Consider the following 21,339-nt stretch of genomic DNA (forward strand, 5'->3'; position numbering starts at 1 on the left):
TTCTATCTCAGAAACAGTTACTCATAAGAAAGAGCCTCATTTAACTTGTGTAATCTTCCTGAAAGCTTTTCTGCTCAATTTTATCTAAAAGCCACATGACTTTCACCAATCTTACCACTAAATGTACAGTGCTCATTATTTCCAGATTCACTGCTGAGAAATTTTGCAGTTCGTCCTTTAACATCTTATTCTCTTATGCAATCTATTTGAACCATTTTTAAGGAATACATTTTAAAAATGTAATTCTTACTTTACCAATCTGTTCATGTTGAGGGGCTCCTCCAACTACCTCAGTACTGTGCGGACTCCGAAAATGACCGGCTCCAACTGAGTATCCTTCAAGAAAATGGATGGAGGTGTGAGAACCGTCATTTGGAATGAGTGAAATTCATTATCATAAATCCACTTACAGAATTAATCATAAATCCATTCAGAATTAAATTTTAAGACTGAATTCAAAATGACTACACTAAATAGAGTCAGACACAACTTAGCAACTAAACCACCACCAATATGGCTTATATTTTTAAACCTTAGACACTGAAGCTAGCTCTTTTAAATATGGTTTGTTAGTTTCTGCAGTGTCAGGCAGGACATGCTAGTTTCTAAGATTACAACAGAAACTTTAGTGTAACTTAAGGTTATAACAGAAACTTTAGTGTAAAAGATAATATTTTGAACTTCATGTAAAAAAAATCTTCCTAAACTTCAACTTTTCTTGCCCTGAAAACTTTCTATTATGATAAAATTGTATAATTACAGACAAGGTAAAATATTTTTATTTCATTATGTGATAAAAGACATAAACTGTTACATTTTTTATAATGCTTCAGCATATCCTTCACCCTTCAACAAGTAAATGCTAAATTGTAAATGAGCTTCCTCTGTTTTAAAATAAATTCTTTCTGCTTGAAGAGGGGGAAAATCTTGCTTTTTCTTATTATAATTATTTCTAAGTATAGGCTGTTTACATTTAAAGCAGGTTTAAACAAATCTGTATATCGTAAGAAGCTATGGGAAAAGCATTCCTTTTACGATGACAAGGGAATTAATGCCAGAAAAAGATCTTAACTTTCTATAAAAATAAGGACTATAGATCATCCTACTGCTGACTTATTAAAGAATAATAAGATGAAGGATAAAAATAGTTATGCTCTGGGGAATATTCTAAGAGCTTCTGAGGCCAAGGTCAATGAGCTGTTTTTGGACCCATACTCTTCACAGTGCTACCCATCTGTCCACAGTGCTCTTCTCAGTCCCACTGACTTTCAACTGGCCCTTAAGGAAACTATATTTACTCATTCACATGATTAAATGAGTTATTCATGTAGAATATTGACAAAAGCCCCCAGGAGATGACAGGCATTCAATAGATGCTACGTTTATAACAACAAGGTGACTGCATAAAAATATAAGCTTACAAGTGATTTACTGCAAGAGAATAAATTAAACCAGGAGTTCCAACCTAAGAATTATATATGGATGATAATAGTTACACATGTAAAATATTAAGTTAACTAAAATTTCATAGACTATAGCCTTAAAGAGGCAGTTTCTGAAACGGCTTTTTAGTTACTACTGGCCATTTTGATCTTTTGAAGATATAATTTCCCTTATTTATAATTACTAGTGTCTGTAAGGTAGAGCTAATTCAAGTTTGTCGATTTTTACAGTACCTAAATAACTTCCAAATTTTACTTGGTTGTGTTTGTCTAAGAAAGCCTTGTATTTATTTGTAGTCATATTGTACACAAAAAGAGAGCCAGTCCAATAGAATGATCCTGGAGCTCCCATCACAATTAAATCCTGTAAGAAAAAGAAAATTTATCATCATTTAAAAGTTTAATCTCACCACCCGAAACCTCCTCCAGATATACATGTTAAACAGTGATAAAAATAATTTTCATAAATTTCTGAAATATAAGCATTTAATGAGTTTAAAAGCATGCCCCAAAAGCCAGAGAAGCTAGTTAGTGAACTTTCACCTAAAATGAGAATTTCAGAGAAGAAATGCTGAAACTCTTACTTCACACTCATTGCTGGACTTTACAATCAAAGGCAGAATCATTGAACACTAGAGTAAGCTGTGGGGAAAAAGGCAATGTGGTTTCTATTATAGGAAATCATATCTGGGTAATTCATTAGCGCCCATTACAGAGATAATCATGTGCTGCCAAAGAGTAAAAAATGGACTTAATTTATTTCAATTTGCAAAAAGTCAGTGACTAAGTTCCTTAATAATGTTAGCTTGGAAAAATATAACTCAAAAGGAACTGGGACATATTTGATGATAAATGTAAGAATTTAGAAAAAGGAAACAGAGGAAAGATTGGAATGAGTAGACATATTTGTCTGGTGAAATATGAAAACTTTCAGCAATTAAATCTATTTGATATTTCTAAATTTCCTAAACGATCCAAACTTTGAAAAAAGATGTCAATTTAAACATAAGGTAAGGAAGAAAGTGTTATTTTTCCACACTAGGCAATATTTATGGAAATTATTAACCTAAAGTTTGATACAGCCTGGCTACATAGATTTAGAAAGCATTCATAACTTCATAAGGGGTTACTCAGAGAAAGTGGGAGGTTCAGGAGTTGAGTACAACTGTATATGTGGTAGTGTTAGAAAGAAAATAATAGTTTGGGAACATATCTTATTTAAGAGGATATTATTAAGTTCTTAAATCTCCCAATTCTCATACTTCTAATGAAAAATGTTAACTTATATGCTCTGCCCCAATTAGTAACTAAAAATAACATACTTAGATATTTTCAGTGCTTAAATTAACAAATGATATGGCTATTTTTTGATTTCTGTTAAATTCTTAATGAAAATAACTTTCTTTAGTATAGACTTTTAATTGGTCTTGGGTGACACAACCATCTAAATATTACTATTTTATCAATACATATGCTGAATATCAAGTGGTAAAAATTAAGTTGCAATATACTCATATTTAAGAGACATTATCTGAGTATTACTCAATCTTTATTTCAAAGCATAATATCAGTCTTCTAAGTCTTCAGAAGAATTAAAATTCCATATGTAAACATCTATAGCAGCTATTTTTGGACTATTACCTCTGTGTAAAAACTAGATATTCCAGCTTGACATGATGCAAAATTCTCTCCAAATTGTTTCACATAATCTAAAATAAAGTGGAAAAACAATTAAGATTTCATTTTAAAATAAAGACAAAATCTGCATAATTTTGTTTATTTATAAATCCTTATAAGTATGCCTTTTAAAATCTATTTTACAATAATATTATTTTAAAAATTAGTAAAAGTAGTAAAATTTAAGGTCACAAATCTCTTCCATGTTGATCTTCAAAATATCCCTATGAAATAGCAATAGAGGTATCTACGCAGTCTCTTTTTCAGGGGAAGAACAAGCAAAATACAAAAAGTTGTCAGGTGAGCATCTAAGACAAGAGATAGGATTTATGGCTCCCAGTCCAGGTTTCCATTTAAAATAGGCTTCCTAGATTTTGCCCAGCTGAAAATCACATAGTCAAGATCTGCATGGAGATGGAAGGTCTCTTCTTACAAACCCCCCCACAAATGTGTGCTTTGTGAAACTTACTATGGGCACAAAGCTTGCTTTTCCTGAAGAACTGACATAAGTAAACCTCTGTGAAGACAGAGGACCACATCTTTGTTTCGGTTTTGCTAACCAGGAATGTTGAATAAATTGATAAGTCATTTATGATTACCACTCCTTGTCATGCTTTTTAATTCCTTTTTCTGTTTTCCCGGCTCCTATATATTTTTTAAGTTTAAGTTGTCTTAGGTTTCTGCCATCATGTTTTTTTTTTCCTCCATAGGATGTGGCTAAGTGTGTGTGTGTGTGTGTGTGTGTGTGTGTGTATTGGACTTCCCTGGTGGCTCAGACAGTAAAGCGTCTATTTACAATGCAGGAGACCTGGTTTCGATCCCTGGGTTGGGAAGATCCCTTGGAGAAGGAAATGGCAATCCACTCCAGTACTATTGCCTGGAAAATCCCATGGACAGAGGACCCTGGTAGGCTACAGTCCATGGGGTCGCAAAGAGTCAGACACAACTGAGCAACTTCACATCCATCCATTCATTCATTCATATATATATATATATATATATATTTGTAGGAGTGCACATTGTCATCCATGGACATTATCAACCCTTTCATAAAGTTACCCAGAAAACACATGAAAAAATGTAATGGACCAAAATCTATACCGAAGGAGGCACCGGCATTTAATGAAAGAACCAGCCAGTGCAGGACAAGAATTGCAGCACCTGAAGCATCCAAGTGCATCATCTCACACGATTAGAATAGTCAGAAGTAGTTGCTGGGTCAGTTAAAAGCACCAGACATGGGGCCAGCTACATGAGGATGGAGGTTGCAGTTGAAGGGTATCTCTAGCTTGCATCTCTATTAGACTGTCAAAACAATCTAATAGAGATGCAAGCTAAAGATTTTTTCAGCCTATACAGCTAATTCCTATCATCACACTTTTATGCACTTGATTTTGAAGGAAACTGAGATCAGCAAAGGGAAAGGCCTCATCTGGACTGGAGATTATGACTCAGGCTGGCCAGTCTGCATTATAGAGAGACTGAAGACCTCAAATGATCATGAGGACCTCCACAGTCAATCAAAGAGAAATGTCCCAACTGTAAAATATTTTAAAATGTTAACCATAAACTATTATGAAAAATGGGACAATAGCTAGAGTAAGTTTTACTGCAACTAAGAAATTAAAATCCACCTTTTATCTTCTTGGCTTTCAAAGACAAATTAGGAACACAGCTGATATGACCTTTGCTATGATACCAAATTCCAGGCATGAAAGAGGCCAGTATTAATAGAATCAATGTAATTTGGCTTCGTGCTCCAAGTTTTGTCAAGTAATAGAAATTGCCTTTGGGCACTGAGGTAATCATTTTGGTTAAAAAAAAAACTGGAAACTGGCATTCAAATATATTCTTTCTAAAGACACATATTCAGAATTTTAGTTCTGTTACAGGTATCATTTCTTCAGTGTTCTGTTGACATTCAACTCCAACTGCTTGTCTCAGTTTATGTCCTGGCTCTGTATGCACTAATGCTACCTATGACCTAAAATTTTTATGGGAAAGACCTTTCAAACTTACATTAGCAATTCCTTGCAGTTTCAAAGAAAATAAGTGAATTCAAGGGGGGGAAAAAAAAAAAGACACAGTGAGTAGAAAAGATCTGCCCACATTTATATTTTAAATTTTTCTGAATCTTGTTGGAAGTTAAAGATAAAGCAAGAAACAATTTTCTTCCTCCTAATCAGATTTTTCAATCTATTTCATAATTTTACTGAATTGAGAATATATTTAATGCTAAAATTGAAAATTATAAACTAGATGCTAGAACTATTCAAACGAATAGTTTGCAGAATTCCTAGCTCCAAAAAAACCACAGTTGTTCAGTCACTCAGTCGTGTCTGACTCTTTGTGACCCCATGGACTGTAGCACACCAGGCTTCCCTGTCATTTACTATCTCACAGTTCATTTTTAAAAATTGAAACTGCAATTGGATTAGCAAAAAAAGAAAAAAGGAAATAATAATATGAGACATTAAAGAGAACATAGCTGTTTTCAAAGATCCTCCCACCGCTAACCAAGTATCCAAAATTGAAAAAAAAAAAATTTAAAGGCATTCACATATTTACCATGCCTTACCTTGATAGCATGGAGCTATTCTTTTACTCAGTTCTGTTCGTAAATCAGAAGGCATTCCATAGCAGACACCCGTGGGGAGCTTAGACTCAGTCCTTATGTAAAATATATTTTTCCATCTATGCCCACAAGTCTGAATAAAACATAAAAGTAGACCAAATGATGTGAAAGTCACACCCAGGGTATCTGGTTTCACGATGTGATCAGGGAACTATCCCAACAACCTACCACAATTGAGCCATTTTCTCCAGGCTGTCTGGAAAGCGTGACCCCCAGCCATTGATTATCTCTTTCTTCCAAGCAAGTCTTTCCACAAGGATCTCCAAAAGGGCTACCTACAGTGTTGGAAAATAATTTTATCAGCAGTTATTTGAAAACAATGTTATTCTGCAAGAACAGAGAAAATAAGCATGCATGCTCTTCCCCAGTGGTTTTTCCTCCAGCTTCTGTGGAATACCATCTTTCCCTGCTTCCCTGTCATCACATATTCGTTGCATACTGTGGGGGTAACCATGAGTTACTCTGTGCTAACATAATTGCTCTCTCACTGTGATTTTTGTTTGTAGAAAAGACCTCTGATTGGCAATACCAGGAAGAGACGGCCTTCATATAGGAGATCGCTAACCAGCATGACTAAGAGAGGGTAAACCAGTTTAAACCAACATGGGCTGTGCAAGTTTAACTGCATTATGCAATGCTTGGCAAAGAATGTGCACCTTTGTCTTGATCATTTATCTAGCAATGCCAGCAACATTACCAGAGCGCTTTCTAAAACGTTTCATGTACTGAGACACTAAGGAGGACTACAATATGGTCCTCAACATTTAAGTCACGGTTTGTTGAAGCTGGAAGATGATGACCGTGGGAAGCGGCTGTATGTAATTAACATACTAACAATGCCTACCATTTTAAACAAACTGCCCTATGGTTTACAGTTAGTGGAACTGTGATGTTTTCAACAAAGAAAAAAGACTTTGAAAAACTGAGATTATCTTAGTATAGAAGAAACTTCAGAAGGCACTTTGACAAAGACATGAATAGCCAGAAAGCCAAAAATAAAATATTACACATAAGCAATACTTCTAAAACGTACCAAAAAAAAAATGATATTCCCAGTGACTTTTTCCTTATTCTGTTAAAATCACTTCTTTGCTTTATGGCTGGGATCCTATATTAACTGTGATTTCAAGTAAGTGGTTTTGGGGGAGAATAAGATGCAGCATATTAAGATTCCTTTTGCTGCCTACTTCCCCACACTTCAAATGCATCGTGACAGGTCCATTGCACTTGAACTTACTTCTAAAGGCAGATAAATACATTTGCATCAATTTGACTGCATACAGACATGGAACCTGAGTTTTTAAACTTAATTTTAGTGCCAAATTTCATTCATTGATAGGTACCATACTCTAAATCATTAGGCACCTATCACCTTAACCCCTAGATAAAGCTTCCTGGGCAAACTCAGAATACTTACACAGATAATGTAGTATTGGAAAGTGAAATTATTTGCAGTAAGTCTAGGTAAGAGAGAATTTAAGGTGTGTGGAAAGATATTTGTGTACACATTGTATTAATTTGTTCATTCTCTACCATGAAGTTCAGGACAAACCAACCCTCTGATATAGCTAACCTGAAGAAAGTTTCTTAGCCCCTTCTCTGGAGATTGATTTCATAGGTCCAAGGGAGGCCCTGACTACCCAGGTGTTTTTCATGATCTGGAACACCATTACTATGCTATGTGGATCATCTTTTTTTGGCCGAGTTTCTTGCAGAATAGTAATGTCAACTCCCACCTCCTGGTAGTGCCTGCCAAGAGCGTGAGACAGAGGAAGACGACTAAGGACAGGTCTAGAAAGACAAGGCTGGGCTTCATTAGCAATGGCTACTTGGAACAGGCTTCCCAGGTGGCTCAGTAACGGAGTCTCCTAGCCAATGCAGGAGACATGGGTTCAACCCCTGGGTTGGGAAGATCTCCTGGAGGAGGAAATGGAAACCCACTCCAGTATTCTTGGCTGGGAAATTCTCTGGTCAGAAGAGCCTGGTGGGCTACAGTCCATAGGGTTGCAAAAGTGTCAGAGATGACTTAGCAACTGAACAAAAACTTGAAATGGAAAGGAGATATTACAGCAGCCTAAACCTTGACCAAGGATGGAAGCATAAGTTTCTCTATTCAAGTTAATAAAGAAAAGAAGGGACAAGGGGGAGGGAAGGAGAGAAAGACAATTATATTGTAGCATGCTGCTGCTGCTGCTAAGTCACTTCAGTCGTGTCCAACTCTGTGTGACCCCATAGATGGCAGCCCACCAGGCTCCCCCATCCCTGGGATTCTCCAGGCATGAACACTGGAGTGGGTTGCCATTTCCTTCTCCAATGCATGAAAGTGAAAAGTGAAAGTGAAGTTGCTCAGTCGTGTCCAACTCCTAGCGACCCCATGGACTGCAGCCTACCAGGCTCCTCCATCCATGGGATTTTCCAGGCAAGAGTACTGGAGTGGGGTGCCATTGCCTTCTCCAATATTGTAGCATAGAGTGGGTCAAGTCTAACAAAGAAAGTGGTTACTATGGCTACGTTATGCCCATGTAATTGAAAGAAAGTGGAAGAATAACAAACAAGAAATTTTAGTTTTCATTATGATATAAATGTTTGACTTTTTACTAAAACTTCTATTTTTTAAATTAATGTCAAAAATAGATGATAAATGGTGGATTCATCTACTCAAAGTTGTGGTGGCAAGAACACACAGAAGAACTGTACAAAAAAGTTCCTAATGACCTGGATAACCATGATGGTGTGAAAACTCACCTAGAGCCAGACATTCTGGAGTGTGAAGTCAAGCGGGCCTTAGAAAGCATTACTACAAACAAAGCTAGTGGTGGGGATGGAATTCCAGCTGAGCTCTTTCAAATTCTGAAACATGACACTGTTGAAGTGCTGTGCTTATGCCAGCAAATTTAGAAAACTCAGCAGTGGCCACAGGACTGGAAAAAGTCTGTTTTCACTCCAATCCCAAAGAAGGGCAATACCAAAGAAAGCTCAAACTGCCACACCACTGTGCTCATTTCACATGCTAGCAAGGACATGCTCAAAGTTCTTCAAATTAGACTTCAACAGTACATGAATCAAGAACTTCCAGATGTACCAGCTGGATTTAGAAAAGTCAGAGGAACCAGAGATCAAATTGCCAACATCTGTTGGATCAAAGAAAAAGCAAGAGAATTCCAGAAAAACATCTCCATCTGTTTCATTGACTACAACAAAAGCCTTTGACTGTGTGGATCACAACAAACTGTGGAAGATTCTTAAAGAGATGGAAATACCAGAGCACCTTACCTGCCTCCTAAGAAACCTGTATGCAGGTCAAGGAGCAACAGTTAGAACTCAACATGGAAAAATGGACTGATTCCAAATTGGGAAAGGAGTATGTCAAGACTATATATTGTCACCCTGCTTATTTAACTTACGTGCAGAATACATCATGCAAAATTCTGGGCTGGATGAAGCCCAAGCGGGACTCAAGATTTCTGGGAGAAATATCAATAACTTCAGTAATGCAGATGACACCCTAATTGCAGAAAGCAAAGAGGAAATACAGAAGTTGAAAGAGGAGAGTGAAAAATCTGGGTTAAAACTTAACATTCAAAAAACTAAGACCATAGCATCCAGTCCCATCACTTCATGGCAAACAGATGGGGAAAAAATGGAAACAGTGACAGACTTTACTTTCTTGGTCTGCAAAATCACTGCAGATGGTGAATGCAGTCATGTATTTAAAAGACGTTTGCTCCTTGGAAAAAAGCTATGACAAACCTAGACAGCATATTAAAAAGCAGAGACATCACTTTTCCAACAAAGTTCCATACAGTCAAAGCTATGGTTTTTCCAGTAGTCATGTATGGATGTGAGAGTTGGACTATAAAGAAAGCTGAGCACCAAAGAATTGATGCTTTTGAACTGTGGTGTTGGAAAGACTCTTGAGAGTCCCTTGGACTGCAAGGAGATTCAACCAGTCCATCCTAAAGGAGACCAGTCCTGGGTGTTCATTGGAAGGACTGATGCTGAAGCTGAAACTCCAATACCTTGTCTACCTGATGGGAATAACTGATTCATTTGAAAAGACCTGATGCTGGGAAAGATTGAAGGTAGGAGGAGAAGGTAATGACAGAGGATGAGATGGTTGGATGGCCTCATCGACTTGATGGACATGAGTTTGAGCAAGCTCCAGGAGTTGGTGATGGACAGGGAAGCCTGGCGTTCTGCAGTCCATGGGGTCAAAGTTCAGTTCAGCTCAGTCACTCAGTCGTGTCCAACTCTTTGCAACCCCATGAAACACAGCACACCAGGCTTCCCTGTCCATCACCAACTCCCAGAGTTTATCCAAACTCATCTCCATTGAATCAGTGATGTCATCCAACCATCTCTTCCTCTGTCATCCCCTGCTCCTCCTGCCTTCAATCTTTCCCAGCATCAGGGTCTTTCCAAATGAGTCAGCTCTTCACATCAGGTGGCCAAAGTATTGGAGTTGCAGCTTCAGCATCAGTCCTTCCAATGAACACCCAGGACTGATCTCCTTTAGGATGGACTGGTTGAATTTCCTTGCAGTCCAAGGGACTCTCAAGAGTCTTCAACACCACAGTTCAAAAGCATCAATTCTTTGTCACTCGGCTTTCTTTATTATCCAACTCTCATATCCATACATGACTACTGGAAAAACCATTGCCTTGACTAGATGGACCTTTGTTGATGAAGTCATGTTTCTGCTTTTTAATATGTTGTCTAGGTTGGTTATAACTTTCCTTCCAAGGAGTAAGCGTCTTTTAATTTCATGGCTGCAATCACCATCTACAGTGATTTTGGAGCCCAAAAATAAAGTCAGCCACTGTTTCCCCATCTATTTCCCATGAAGTGATGGGACCAGATGCCATGATCTTCGTTTTCTTAATGTTGAGCTTTAACCCAACTTTTGCACTCTCCTCTTTCACTTTCATCAAGAGGCTCTTTAGTTCTTCTTCGCTTTCTGCCATAAGGGTGGTCTCATCTGGACATCTGAAGTTATTGATATTTCTCCCGGCAATCTTGATTCCAGCTTGTGCTTCTTCCAGCCCAGCGCTTCTCATGATGTACTCTGCATAGAAGTTAAATAAGCAGGGTGACAATATACAGCCTTGACGTGCTCCTTTTCCTATTTGGAACCAGTCTGTTGTTCGATGTCCAGTTCTAACTGTTGCTTCCTGACCTGCATACAGGTTTCTCAAGAGGCTGGTCAGGTGGTCTGGTATTCCCATCTCTTTCAGAATTTCCCACAGTTTACTGTGATCCACATAGTCAAAGGCTTTGGCATAGTCAATAAAGCAGAAATAGATGTTTTTCTGGAACTCTCTTGCCTTTTCAATGATCCAACAAAGAGTTGGACACAAATGACTGACTGACGTACTGATGTACTGATGTGAAAGCTGGACCATAAAGAAGGCTGAGCACTGTAAAATTGAGGTTTTTGAACTATGGTGCTGGAGAAGACTCTTGAGATTCCCTTGAATAGCAAGGAGACCAAACCAGTCAATCAAGGAAATCAACCTTGACTACTCATTGGAGGGACTGATGTTGAGGGCTGCCCTTGTGGCTCAGATGGTAAAGAATCTACCTGCAATGTGGGAGAGCCGGGTTTGATCCCTGGGTTGGGAAGATCTCCTGGAGAAAGTAGTAGCAACCCACTCCAATATTCTTGCCTGGAGAATTCCATGGACAGTGGAGCCTGGTGAGCTACAGTCCATGGGGTGGCAAAGAGTCAGACACCACTGAGCGACTAACACACACACACAAGCACACTGACGCTGAGTCTCCAATACTTTGGCAACCTGATGCAGAGAGCTGACTCATTGGAAAAGACCTTGATGCTGGGAAAGACTGAGGGCAGGAGAAGGGGATGACAGAGGGTGAAATTGTTGGATGGCATCATGGACTCCACGGACATGAGTCTGAGCAAACTCCAGGAGATAATGAAGGACAGGGAAGCCTGGGGTGCTTCAGTCCATGGAGTAGCAAAGAGTCGGACATAATTGGGCAACTGAACAACAACATCCCAAAAGACGCTCCAATAAAGTATCTTCTCTGAAAACACCAGTCTTTCTAAAATTAGTCAACATTCAGTTTATGAAGCAATTGTGCAGGAGGAAAATTAAAGACAGGAGAGAACAGAGGTCACAAACAATATATTATCTCTTTATAATATATTGATACTATATTTATACTACTTTAAAATGCAGTGTATTTAATGAAGTTTCATTAAGATTATGGCCAATATTTATTTATTTACTTCCAATTTTATTTTATTTTAAACTTTACATAATTGTATTAGTTTTGCCAAATATCAAATGAATCCGCCACAGGTATACATGTGTTCCCCATCCCGAGGGTCGTCCCAGTGCACCAGCCCCAAGCATCCAGCATCATGCATCGAAACTGGACTGGCAACTCGTTTCCTACATGATATTTTACATGTTTCATTGCCATTCTCCCAATATTTAGACACAAGTTTCCTGTTCTAGAGATGCCACCACAAAGTTTAAAAACATATAGTAATATGTATGCAATAAACATACAATAGTTTGGAACCACAAAATGCCATGTAAATAGCATGAAAATGGCCCAAAAGGTTTTTTTGATTAATATATTTAATTGGAGGACCATCACTTCACCACACTGTGGTGGCCCCTGCCACACATCCACGCGCATCAGCCATGGGCGCACATGTACCCCCCATCCTGAACCCCCCTCCCAACTCCTTCCCTGTCCCATCCCTCTGTGTTGTCCCAGGCACTGGCTCTGAGTGCCCGGCTTCATGCATCGAATTTACACTGAAAATGGCCCAAAAGTTTTTATACAGAAAAACAGTGAATCATCATCTGTTTCTCAGCTGAGTTCTCTTACTGATTTTAAAATAGAGACTAGAGAAGCTCCTATCTCGGTAACTGTTTTCCAGGTCCACAGATTATTCCCCTTTGCATCCTTTCTGTTTTAGCTCTCCCAAGTGACATCACAGTGTCATCACTGCTCAGACTCTCCAGCGTCACACACTTAGATAATTCTAGAAAATGGACAAACACACAGACTCCTGCTTACGTTAAGTTTCTTCTACTTCCTAACACTGCTTCTGTCACAGGCAGCACCCAACAGCAACAATAATCTTGAGCTACTTTCAACACTGGTAACACGACAAAATCAGCTGGAAGAACGAACAGCTTATAACTCTCCACTGCTGAGCTGGGTCTCTCCTTAATTTTGAGCAACTTTCCCCCTCTGCTTCTGCAGTGTTTGCGGAATCTTGGCAGAGGGGTCAGACCACATCACTTATGCTTACGCTTATGCTCTGCATCTCTCCAGAGCTTTCCCTTCACCTCTGTGCTCTGGAGGACACGCCTTTTCACGTGGTTCTCAGCTCTGACTGGATATCAAGATCAGCTGGGAGAGTTTCAAACAAATAGTGACACCTGGTCCCACTCTCTGGCTCAGATTTGATGTGCCCACATTGAGATTCAGACCAGAATTTTTCACACAGTTCCCCAGGTAATGGTAGCATGCAGCTGGACTTATGAGCAACTGCTCTGCAATATACATGGTTTCGCCATTTCCTGTGTTATACAATAATTCAAAAGGAACTACTCCATTTAGAAAATGATAGTAATATCTTTTTGCCCTCCTTGGTTTCAACAAAACATTGAAATAGCATATCAAATGTTAAGCCAATTTTTTTCATGTGGAAATACAGTATTTATAATTTGGTCAGAAATGATGATTATGAGAACTGTCATGAGAAAGTTAATTCTAATGAATTTCCCTGACAGAACATCATAGATAAATGCAGATGATCTTTATATTGTATCCAAAAGTCATGCTTAAATGATTTATAATCTGATTTTCAATTCAGCTCATACATTACTGATCTAAACTCTTAGTAAATCAAATCAGCTTCATAATTTAAAAAATGTACTTTACATGGTTTAACATAAATGAGGTTGGTAGAAATTAATACATGATAATTTTCCATGCTTTTATACAACTAGAATGACTAATTCGTAGCACAGTTGAATGCATTTTCCCAGTAGACATTAAAAAAAACAAAGCCACATGAAAACCAGACTCCTTATTCTAAAAATTAAGTCCATCTTTCTCTTTCATAATTTTCCTCTTTCAATTTGTATTTGGGAAAGTAAATACAAAAATGTATGCTTACTATTTGGTTTTCATTTCCACTTACTGATTTTGTTTTAGTATGTACATGAGTATATAAATATGAATAAGTAGTGATTTTGATAGATGGATACAAAGGATAATAATACAAAGCCAATTAGGAACATTTTTTGCCATTTTTTTTTACTGTTTTTCATGTCATCTATTTTAGTGCCATTGTTTCAAGTGACAAAATATGACAGAGACTATGGGAGACGAGATATTTGTTCTTGACTGTCACTTGATGGGGGAAGATTGACTATTTCATTGACTGTGGCATTTCCATAGCACAGAACAGGGCATACATGCAGTACGCAGGAACAAAATATTTGCTGAGGGAGGGAATTCTAATACCCACTTTTTCCACCACAGAATGTTCCACTAGAGGGTACTAGAGGTTGGACTGTTGAGAGACCCCTGGACAGCAATGAGATCAAATCAGTCAATCCTAAAGGAAATCAACCCTGAATATTCACTGGAAGGACGGATGCTGAAGCTCTAATACTTGAGCCACCTGATTTGAAGAGCCGACTCATTAGAAAAGACCCTGGTGCTGGCAAAGATTGAAAGCAGGAGGAGAAGGGGGCAGCAGAGAATGAGATGGTTAGATAGCACCACTGACTCAATGGGCATGGATCTGAGCAAACTCCGGGAGATAGTAATCGACAAGGGAGCCTGGCGTGCTGCAGTCCACGGGGTCACAAGGAGCCGGACATGACTTAGCAACTGAAGAACAACAACAGAGGATACAACTGCAAAATTTTCACCATTCAGGGATCTAAACTTTGGAGAGGTCTTCTTTCTTCCTACTATTCTCCCCTACTTCTCTTCCAAAACACTAGTCCCTTAAGTTTTAAGATAGTAACAGATGGTCTGAAGGAAAACAATGTTTGCAGGTTTGAAGATCTTTACAAAGTGCGATATGTGAGTAGGATGGTTTAGGATTGAGAATTAGGTGGGCCTCCAGAGATGGCTGTCTCAGAGGGATTCTGCAAGGACTGTGGGCAGTAAATGAGGGGTGTGAAGGGCTTGGGCCAGAGCCTGGCAGAGAAAGCAGGCAAACATTAGTTGATCTTGACATTATTATTTTAAGGATTAAGCTAAAGATATGATTATGGTATACATCATGGCATATATCCTCCTCCATAACATATTTGTGGCATATCACTGTCAGCAACCAACCTAGACAGCATATTAAGAAGCAGAGACATTACTTTGCCAACAAGGTCTGTCTAGTTAAGGCTATGGTTTTTCCAGTGGCCATGTATGGATGTGAGAGTTGGACTGTAAAGAAAGCTGAGCACCAAAGAATTGATGCTTTTGAACTTGGTGTTGGAGAAGACTCTTGAGAGTCCCTTGGACTGCAAGGAGATCCAACCAGTCCATTTTAAAGGAGATCAGTCCTGGGTGTTCGTTGGAAGGACTGATGTTGAAGCTGAAACTCCAATACTTTGGCCACCTGATGCAAAGAGCTGACTCATTGGAAAAGACCCTGATGCTGGGAAAGATTGAGGGCAGGAGGAGAGGGGGACAACAGAGGATGAGATGGTTGGATGGCATCACCGACTCAATGGACATGGGTTTGGGTGAACTCCGGGAGTTGGTGATGGACAGGGAGGCCTGGCGTGCTGCGATTCACGGGGTCGCAAAGAGTCGGACAGGAGAGACTGAACTGAACTGTCAGTGAGCCCTTACCATACACATTCCATTCATTTAATTCTCACAGCAGCAACGGAGGACTGTGCTAACAATCTCATTTCACAGGTGGAGAAATAGAATCTTAAAGAAGTAAAGATATTTGCCCAAATTCATGGGACAAGTAAATGGAAAAGATTAAAATCAAGCATAAGACATTTTAGAATGAAATACTGCCATTTGCAGAAACATGGATGGATCTCGAGATTATCATATCAAGTGAAGTAAATCAGACAAAAATATATGATATCAAGTATATACAGAATCTAAAATATGATATGAATGAATGTATTTACAAAACAAAAATAGACTTACAAACATAGAAAACAAACTCATAGTTACCAAAGGGAAAAAGGTGGAGAAGGATAAATTAAGAGATTGGGATCAACAGATACAGATACAAACTATTATACATAAAAGAGACCAACAATAAGGTCCTAGTGTACAGCACAAGATATTATATTCGATATCTTACACTAAAACGTAATGGAAAAGAATTTTAAAAAACTTTTAGTAATTGAAGATCTCAAAGTAGTTACTTTTCACGAATCTGGAGTATATACAATAGAACTGTACAAATATTTCAAATGTATGAATTATCTGAATAAATTTCACTTTCTATCTTTTCTGCCAGCTGAAAATGTGTAAAATTTCTTGTCAACTTTCTAGGGTTCATGAAAAATGTCACCTACTTGGTCTCTATCTTATCCCGATCTTTTCCTCAGGTTAGATCAATGCTCAGCACTTTGGCATTTCCACTGAGGAATGAGCAAAGGGGTAAGACCAGACTCAAAGGTCTTCCTGTAGATTTTGACAGCTTGAGTGACACATTGTGGGTAGGGCAGCTTGGGACTTATGGATGCAATGACAAGTGTTTATCTGCCTATGTCACTGGCTTAATCAGTTCAGACATTTGATTGGGGCTCTCAAACTGGTCTTCTGGATACTAAGACAACACACACATTGGTCTGATCTTTCAAAACACGACATAATTTTCAAGTTTTAGAAAAATAGTGAAAGACCTTACTTCCATCAATTACTTTTTTTAACATGAAGTTCTACTCTATTGAAAGATTAGTCCTATATATTTCAAACCCTTCCACTCTAAATTTTTCTCAAATAATCCTGAAAAACAAATGACTCTTGTTCAACATTCTATAAAGCATCATTCATTCAATATATCTATATTTGTAGAAGCAACAATTACTGAGTGAAACAGAATACAGAAAAGACATATGGCATTAAAAGCAAACATACCAATTCAAATATGACCAGAATATAAGGCCTGCCATTGGAGGGTTATAAAAATTACCGAAAATGTATGCCTGTGCATACAAGACTTTCTGGCACCGAGTAGGTGTTCATTAAATGAGTGGTAAATGCTTTCCCAGTGTACCCACACTGCATTGATGTGGACCCACCAGCAGAGGGAGCTCACGGTGCTGTGAGGTTGGATCAGCAGCATTCCTTCAGCTCTTTAAGCCAAAGGGCCCCTTGCTTTTATTTCTTATCAAACACTAATTATTACTAAACCCATTAGATTATGCTTCTTATATTAAACTGTGTACTTTTCCCAAACATCTAATAAAATGTGGTGGTGATGTTTCTAAAAGGTAACAGTGATGTTCATGAATTTAACAGCTAAAACAATAACTGAGTAATGAACAGTAAAACACCAGTTTTAGAGGAGATATGGGACATTTCCACCAACTCATCTAGTGGCACTCAAGGGTCAAAGTATCATATTAAACATCAAAATTAGAAACAATTCTTGCTGTATCTTTAAATTGTCATGTTCTTAGACTTAGTAATAAAAATCTGATAATGATGGATAATCATGCTCAATTTATGTAAGTAACAGTTCCTATAATCATAGGCCTGAAAAAAACAGCTATTCCAGTCTTCTAGGTCATTTTATTTTAATTATAGTTTTTATTTTATAATTTTATTTATTTTACTTTGTTGTATTTAGGAAGAGTTCCACACAGAGGTGAATGCATTCAGGCAGCAGAGTCTAGCCTGATGGTTGCAATTTTATAAATCTGGGTTGATCCTAAGTCATCACTAGACTTCTGAGCCCTAGAAATCCATTCTGCTTGTGAGCCTGAATCTAAGATAAGGGTTTCCTTCCAAGTGCCTTGGGTCCAAACTTCTTCACATTCCTATAGAAAACCTATACAAGTCTTTTTACTAAGTAGAGCAGAAGAATGCACAGCAACTGATATATCCACAGAGCATAATGTAAAGAAGGAATGTTGTCTTACAATAATTATTAAAATAACACTTATTAAATGCTTCCCATGTAATAGGCACACTTTTAACATATGTGAACATATATACTAAGTCATTTAATTTTCCTTATATCCCTTAAAGGTGGGTATTATTATCATTATCCAAATTTTATACATGGAGAAGCTGAAAGAAAGGGAGAATAAGCATCTTGCCCAAAGTCACTAAACTTATAAGTGGGGGAAGGAAAGAGTCAAGCCCACACTGTCATCCACTACTTTACAGTAATATGCTATGAGTACTTCAATATTAATCAGAGAATGAATCCAAGTATTGGCACTATTAATAATCCTATTTCATTATAACTTATATTTTAACATCCAACATTAGAAAATAAGGAAAAACAACTCTCTGTTTCCATGGTTTTCAATTAATCTCTTAGACTTAAGGAGTCATTTGAAAAAGCATCATTAATATACAAATACCATTTCATTTGAAAAAGTATTACTAATATTATAGATACTGTTGTTCTTTGAAACAAAAACAGTATAAAAATGTGAGCAGAAAAGCACTCCAGGGAAACCTGCCCTCACTTAATGCTCACTGGTCAATACTGACGTTTTGAGCTTGGTTTTGGAATTCACAGGGTAGGATGGAGGAGGAGATCAGGATGATAATAAAGTTCAAAAACAAAAATCAGTCAGGCAGTCCATGGCATCATTCTGTACCAGTCAGTGTAGGATCAGACTGAGACGAGGGGTTACTGACAACAGAGGGCAACTTTTCATTCAAAGTTTAAAGGAGGGGATAAGATGTTGCAGAGACAATGCAACAATGATCTTCAGACAAAATAATGATATTCTAATAAATACTAAAAAATGGTTCCAAGAGAACAGAGAATAGCACTGAGGTTAGGTAGACCTAGAATGATTTCACAGAGGGTAGATACTGACAAGAGACTTCTACCTAGAATATAATTTTAAAAGGACATGTCTAAATCCACTTCACAAAATATTTCCAGCAAGAGATTTGACAACTATGTCTATACTCTTACTATATCTGAACAATTCATTGTGAATTACAGTATTTCATATAAATTATATGAAAGAGATGACTAATCATTTGTTAAAACTCCTTAGGGATAAACTGAGGACATCAGAACCAATACACGGCATTACTGAACCCAGTCCTGTCCCCTGCAAGTCCACTTCCATATTCTAATTTGATATTGCCAACTACTCCTAAAATTAAAATTCTGCCAATTTTAAGGACAGTCCATTCTAGACTTCCTGTCTCAGGAGTGCATATTCTTTAGACTGTCCAGTGTGAGTGGGCAGAGTCTGGAATGCAAGGCTGGCCTAGACCTCTGGGAACAATGCTGAAACATACAGCAAATCCCAGAAGACCCCACCCAAATCTGAGAAGTGTACCCATCCATTTCACGTTCATTGAGACTCTACTATGTGCTCATCAAAACTGGCCAGAACTGACTTGATTATTCATGTCCATTGTTCCAAAATACTTTCATTATCCAGCTTCTTCTCCATATTGTGCATATCTATCATTAAGTTTGTGACATTTCTCATAAGTATATATCTGTTTACCTGTTATTCCTATAACTGAGTTCTTTGAAGGCTTTAGCCATCTTGGCCAACTTTCTATTCCAAGTACCAACATAAGTAATGGATAACATTTATTTAATAAGTGAAGGAAGAACCCAAGGAAGAACTCTTTCTTTAATAAAGGAAGAGTTGATATCTGGCACCAATATTTTCTCACTCCTCACCCCTCTGAAGTCTGGCATTACCACTAAAACAGGTCTTTCCAAGGTTCTTAACAAACCAATTCTTTCGAAATTCAAAGACTCCTCCTAGGCTCTTACCTAGCTTGACCTCTTGGCCTCTTTTGATATGCCAACCACTCACCTCTTCTCAAAATCTCCCATTCTTCAACTTCCATAAGGCCACATTGACCTGATTCCCTGGCTACCCCTTTTGCTTTTCCTCCTCAGTCTATTTTTCTTGCTCTTTTTTCTTCCCCAATGGTTCTTAACCATGGATGAATACTGGAGTCATTTGGGGACCTCTGCAAACTCCCAATGCCCTACTAAGGATTCTTCACCCAACTCCAATGTGTGTGGGTGAAGCTTTTCCACACCACCACCAAGAAATTCTCTGATACTAGGTGGGGGTCCTGAAATCCAACTTGTAATTACAATACTATCTACCTGGAGATAATGTCAGATCCCACCAATTAAGGGTTCAGTTCTACAAGATCCTTGACAAATGTCTGAGTAATAACTTTTAAAGTTTAACCCCAGAAGCAAAAGCAACAAAAGCAAAAATAAATAAGTGGGACTACATCATACTACAAAGTTTCTGCACAGTAAAGGCAACCATCAACAAAACGAAAAAGCAACCTACTGAATGAGAGAAAATATGGAGCAGAGCTATATAAAAACATGCCCAGCATCACTGACCATCAGGGAAATGCCAATCAAAATTACAAGGAGCTATCACCTCACACCTGCTAGAATGGCTATTATCAAAAAGACAAGAGATAACCAATGTTAGTGGGGGTGTGGAGAAAAAGGCTGTGCATTGTTGGTGGGAGTGTAAATTGGGGCAGCCACTATGGAAACAGTATGGAGGTTCCTCAAAAAATTAAAAATAGAACTACCATAGTTCTAACAATCCCAACAATACTTTTGGGTACATATTCAAAGAAAAGGAAAACACAACTAAAAATAGCATAATGTATCCCCCCTCTGTAATAGCCAAGATGGGAAGCAACCTAAGTGTTCAATGAAGAGTGAGTGGATGAAGAGCTGCAGTATATATATGCAATGGGGTATCATTCAACCATAAAAAAGAATATAATCTTCTTGTCTGCAACAACATGACTGAGCCCTGATGACATTATGCTAAGTGAACTAAGTCAGACAGAGAAAGATAAATACTCTATGATCTTGCTTATATGTGGAATCTAAAAAAAAAAAAACAAAGCTCAGAGAAAGAACAGATATGTGGCTGCCAGAGGTGGGGGCAGAGAGGGAGAAATGGGTGAAGGAAACCAAAAGGTAAAAAAAAGAAAAAAGTACATACAGTACATTACTGAAGAACACTGAAAAATACCTTACTATCACCCAGCAATTTGTGATTATCTTCTATAGGACTAGGAAATTTAGGCAACTTTCATAAATTCATATAAAACTTCCTCGATGGTAATGGAACTTTTAGAAGAAACTTGAAAGGTAAAAATGCACTGGGAGTATGTTTAACAGTTGATTAAAATACATGAAATATTTAAAACAGACTACTTTCTTTCCTATTACCCCTCAACACACACTTCAGATGTCAATCTCAAGTCCACTGGTTATTGAAGTTCCCATCGATGTTTTCCTTTGGTTTGATTAATTTACAAGTGTGGCTCACAGAACTCAAGAAAACCATGTTACTCACTAGATTATCAGTTCATTACAAAAGGAGTAACTTA

General features: G+C 37.9%; 1 protein-coding gene across 2 annotated transcripts in view; it reads right to left on the minus strand.

The window, feature by feature from the left end:
• ITGA4 (integrin subunit alpha 4) overlaps window positions 1–21,339 on the minus strand; it is a 94,091-nt gene that overhangs the window by 64,417 nt on the left and 8,335 nt on the right. For both annotated transcript variants that reach the window (XR_009739635.1, XM_061433856.1), the window contains exons 3-7: window positions 5,923–6,029; window positions 5,698–5,827; window positions 3,084–3,151; window positions 1,677–1,806; window positions 251–336 (exon numbers count right to left, since the gene is read on the minus strand). Coding sequence is in view for 1 of the 2 variants with exons in the window: in XM_061433856.1 (XP_061289840.1) it covers window positions 251–336; window positions 1,677–1,806; window positions 3,084–3,151; window positions 5,698–5,827; window positions 5,923–6,029 (521 nt within the window). In the remaining variant the exon portion in view is untranslated. The remainder of the gene's footprint in view (window positions 1–250; window positions 337–1,676; window positions 1,807–3,083; window positions 3,152–5,697; window positions 5,828–5,922; window positions 6,030–21,339) is intronic.

The sequence above is a fragment of the Bos javanicus genome, chromosome 2 (genome assembly GCF_032452875.1).
Source record: "Bos javanicus breed banteng chromosome 2, ARS-OSU_banteng_1.0, whole genome shotgun sequence".
Classification (NCBI taxonomy): domain Eukaryota; kingdom Metazoa; phylum Chordata; class Mammalia; order Artiodactyla; family Bovidae; genus Bos; species Bos javanicus.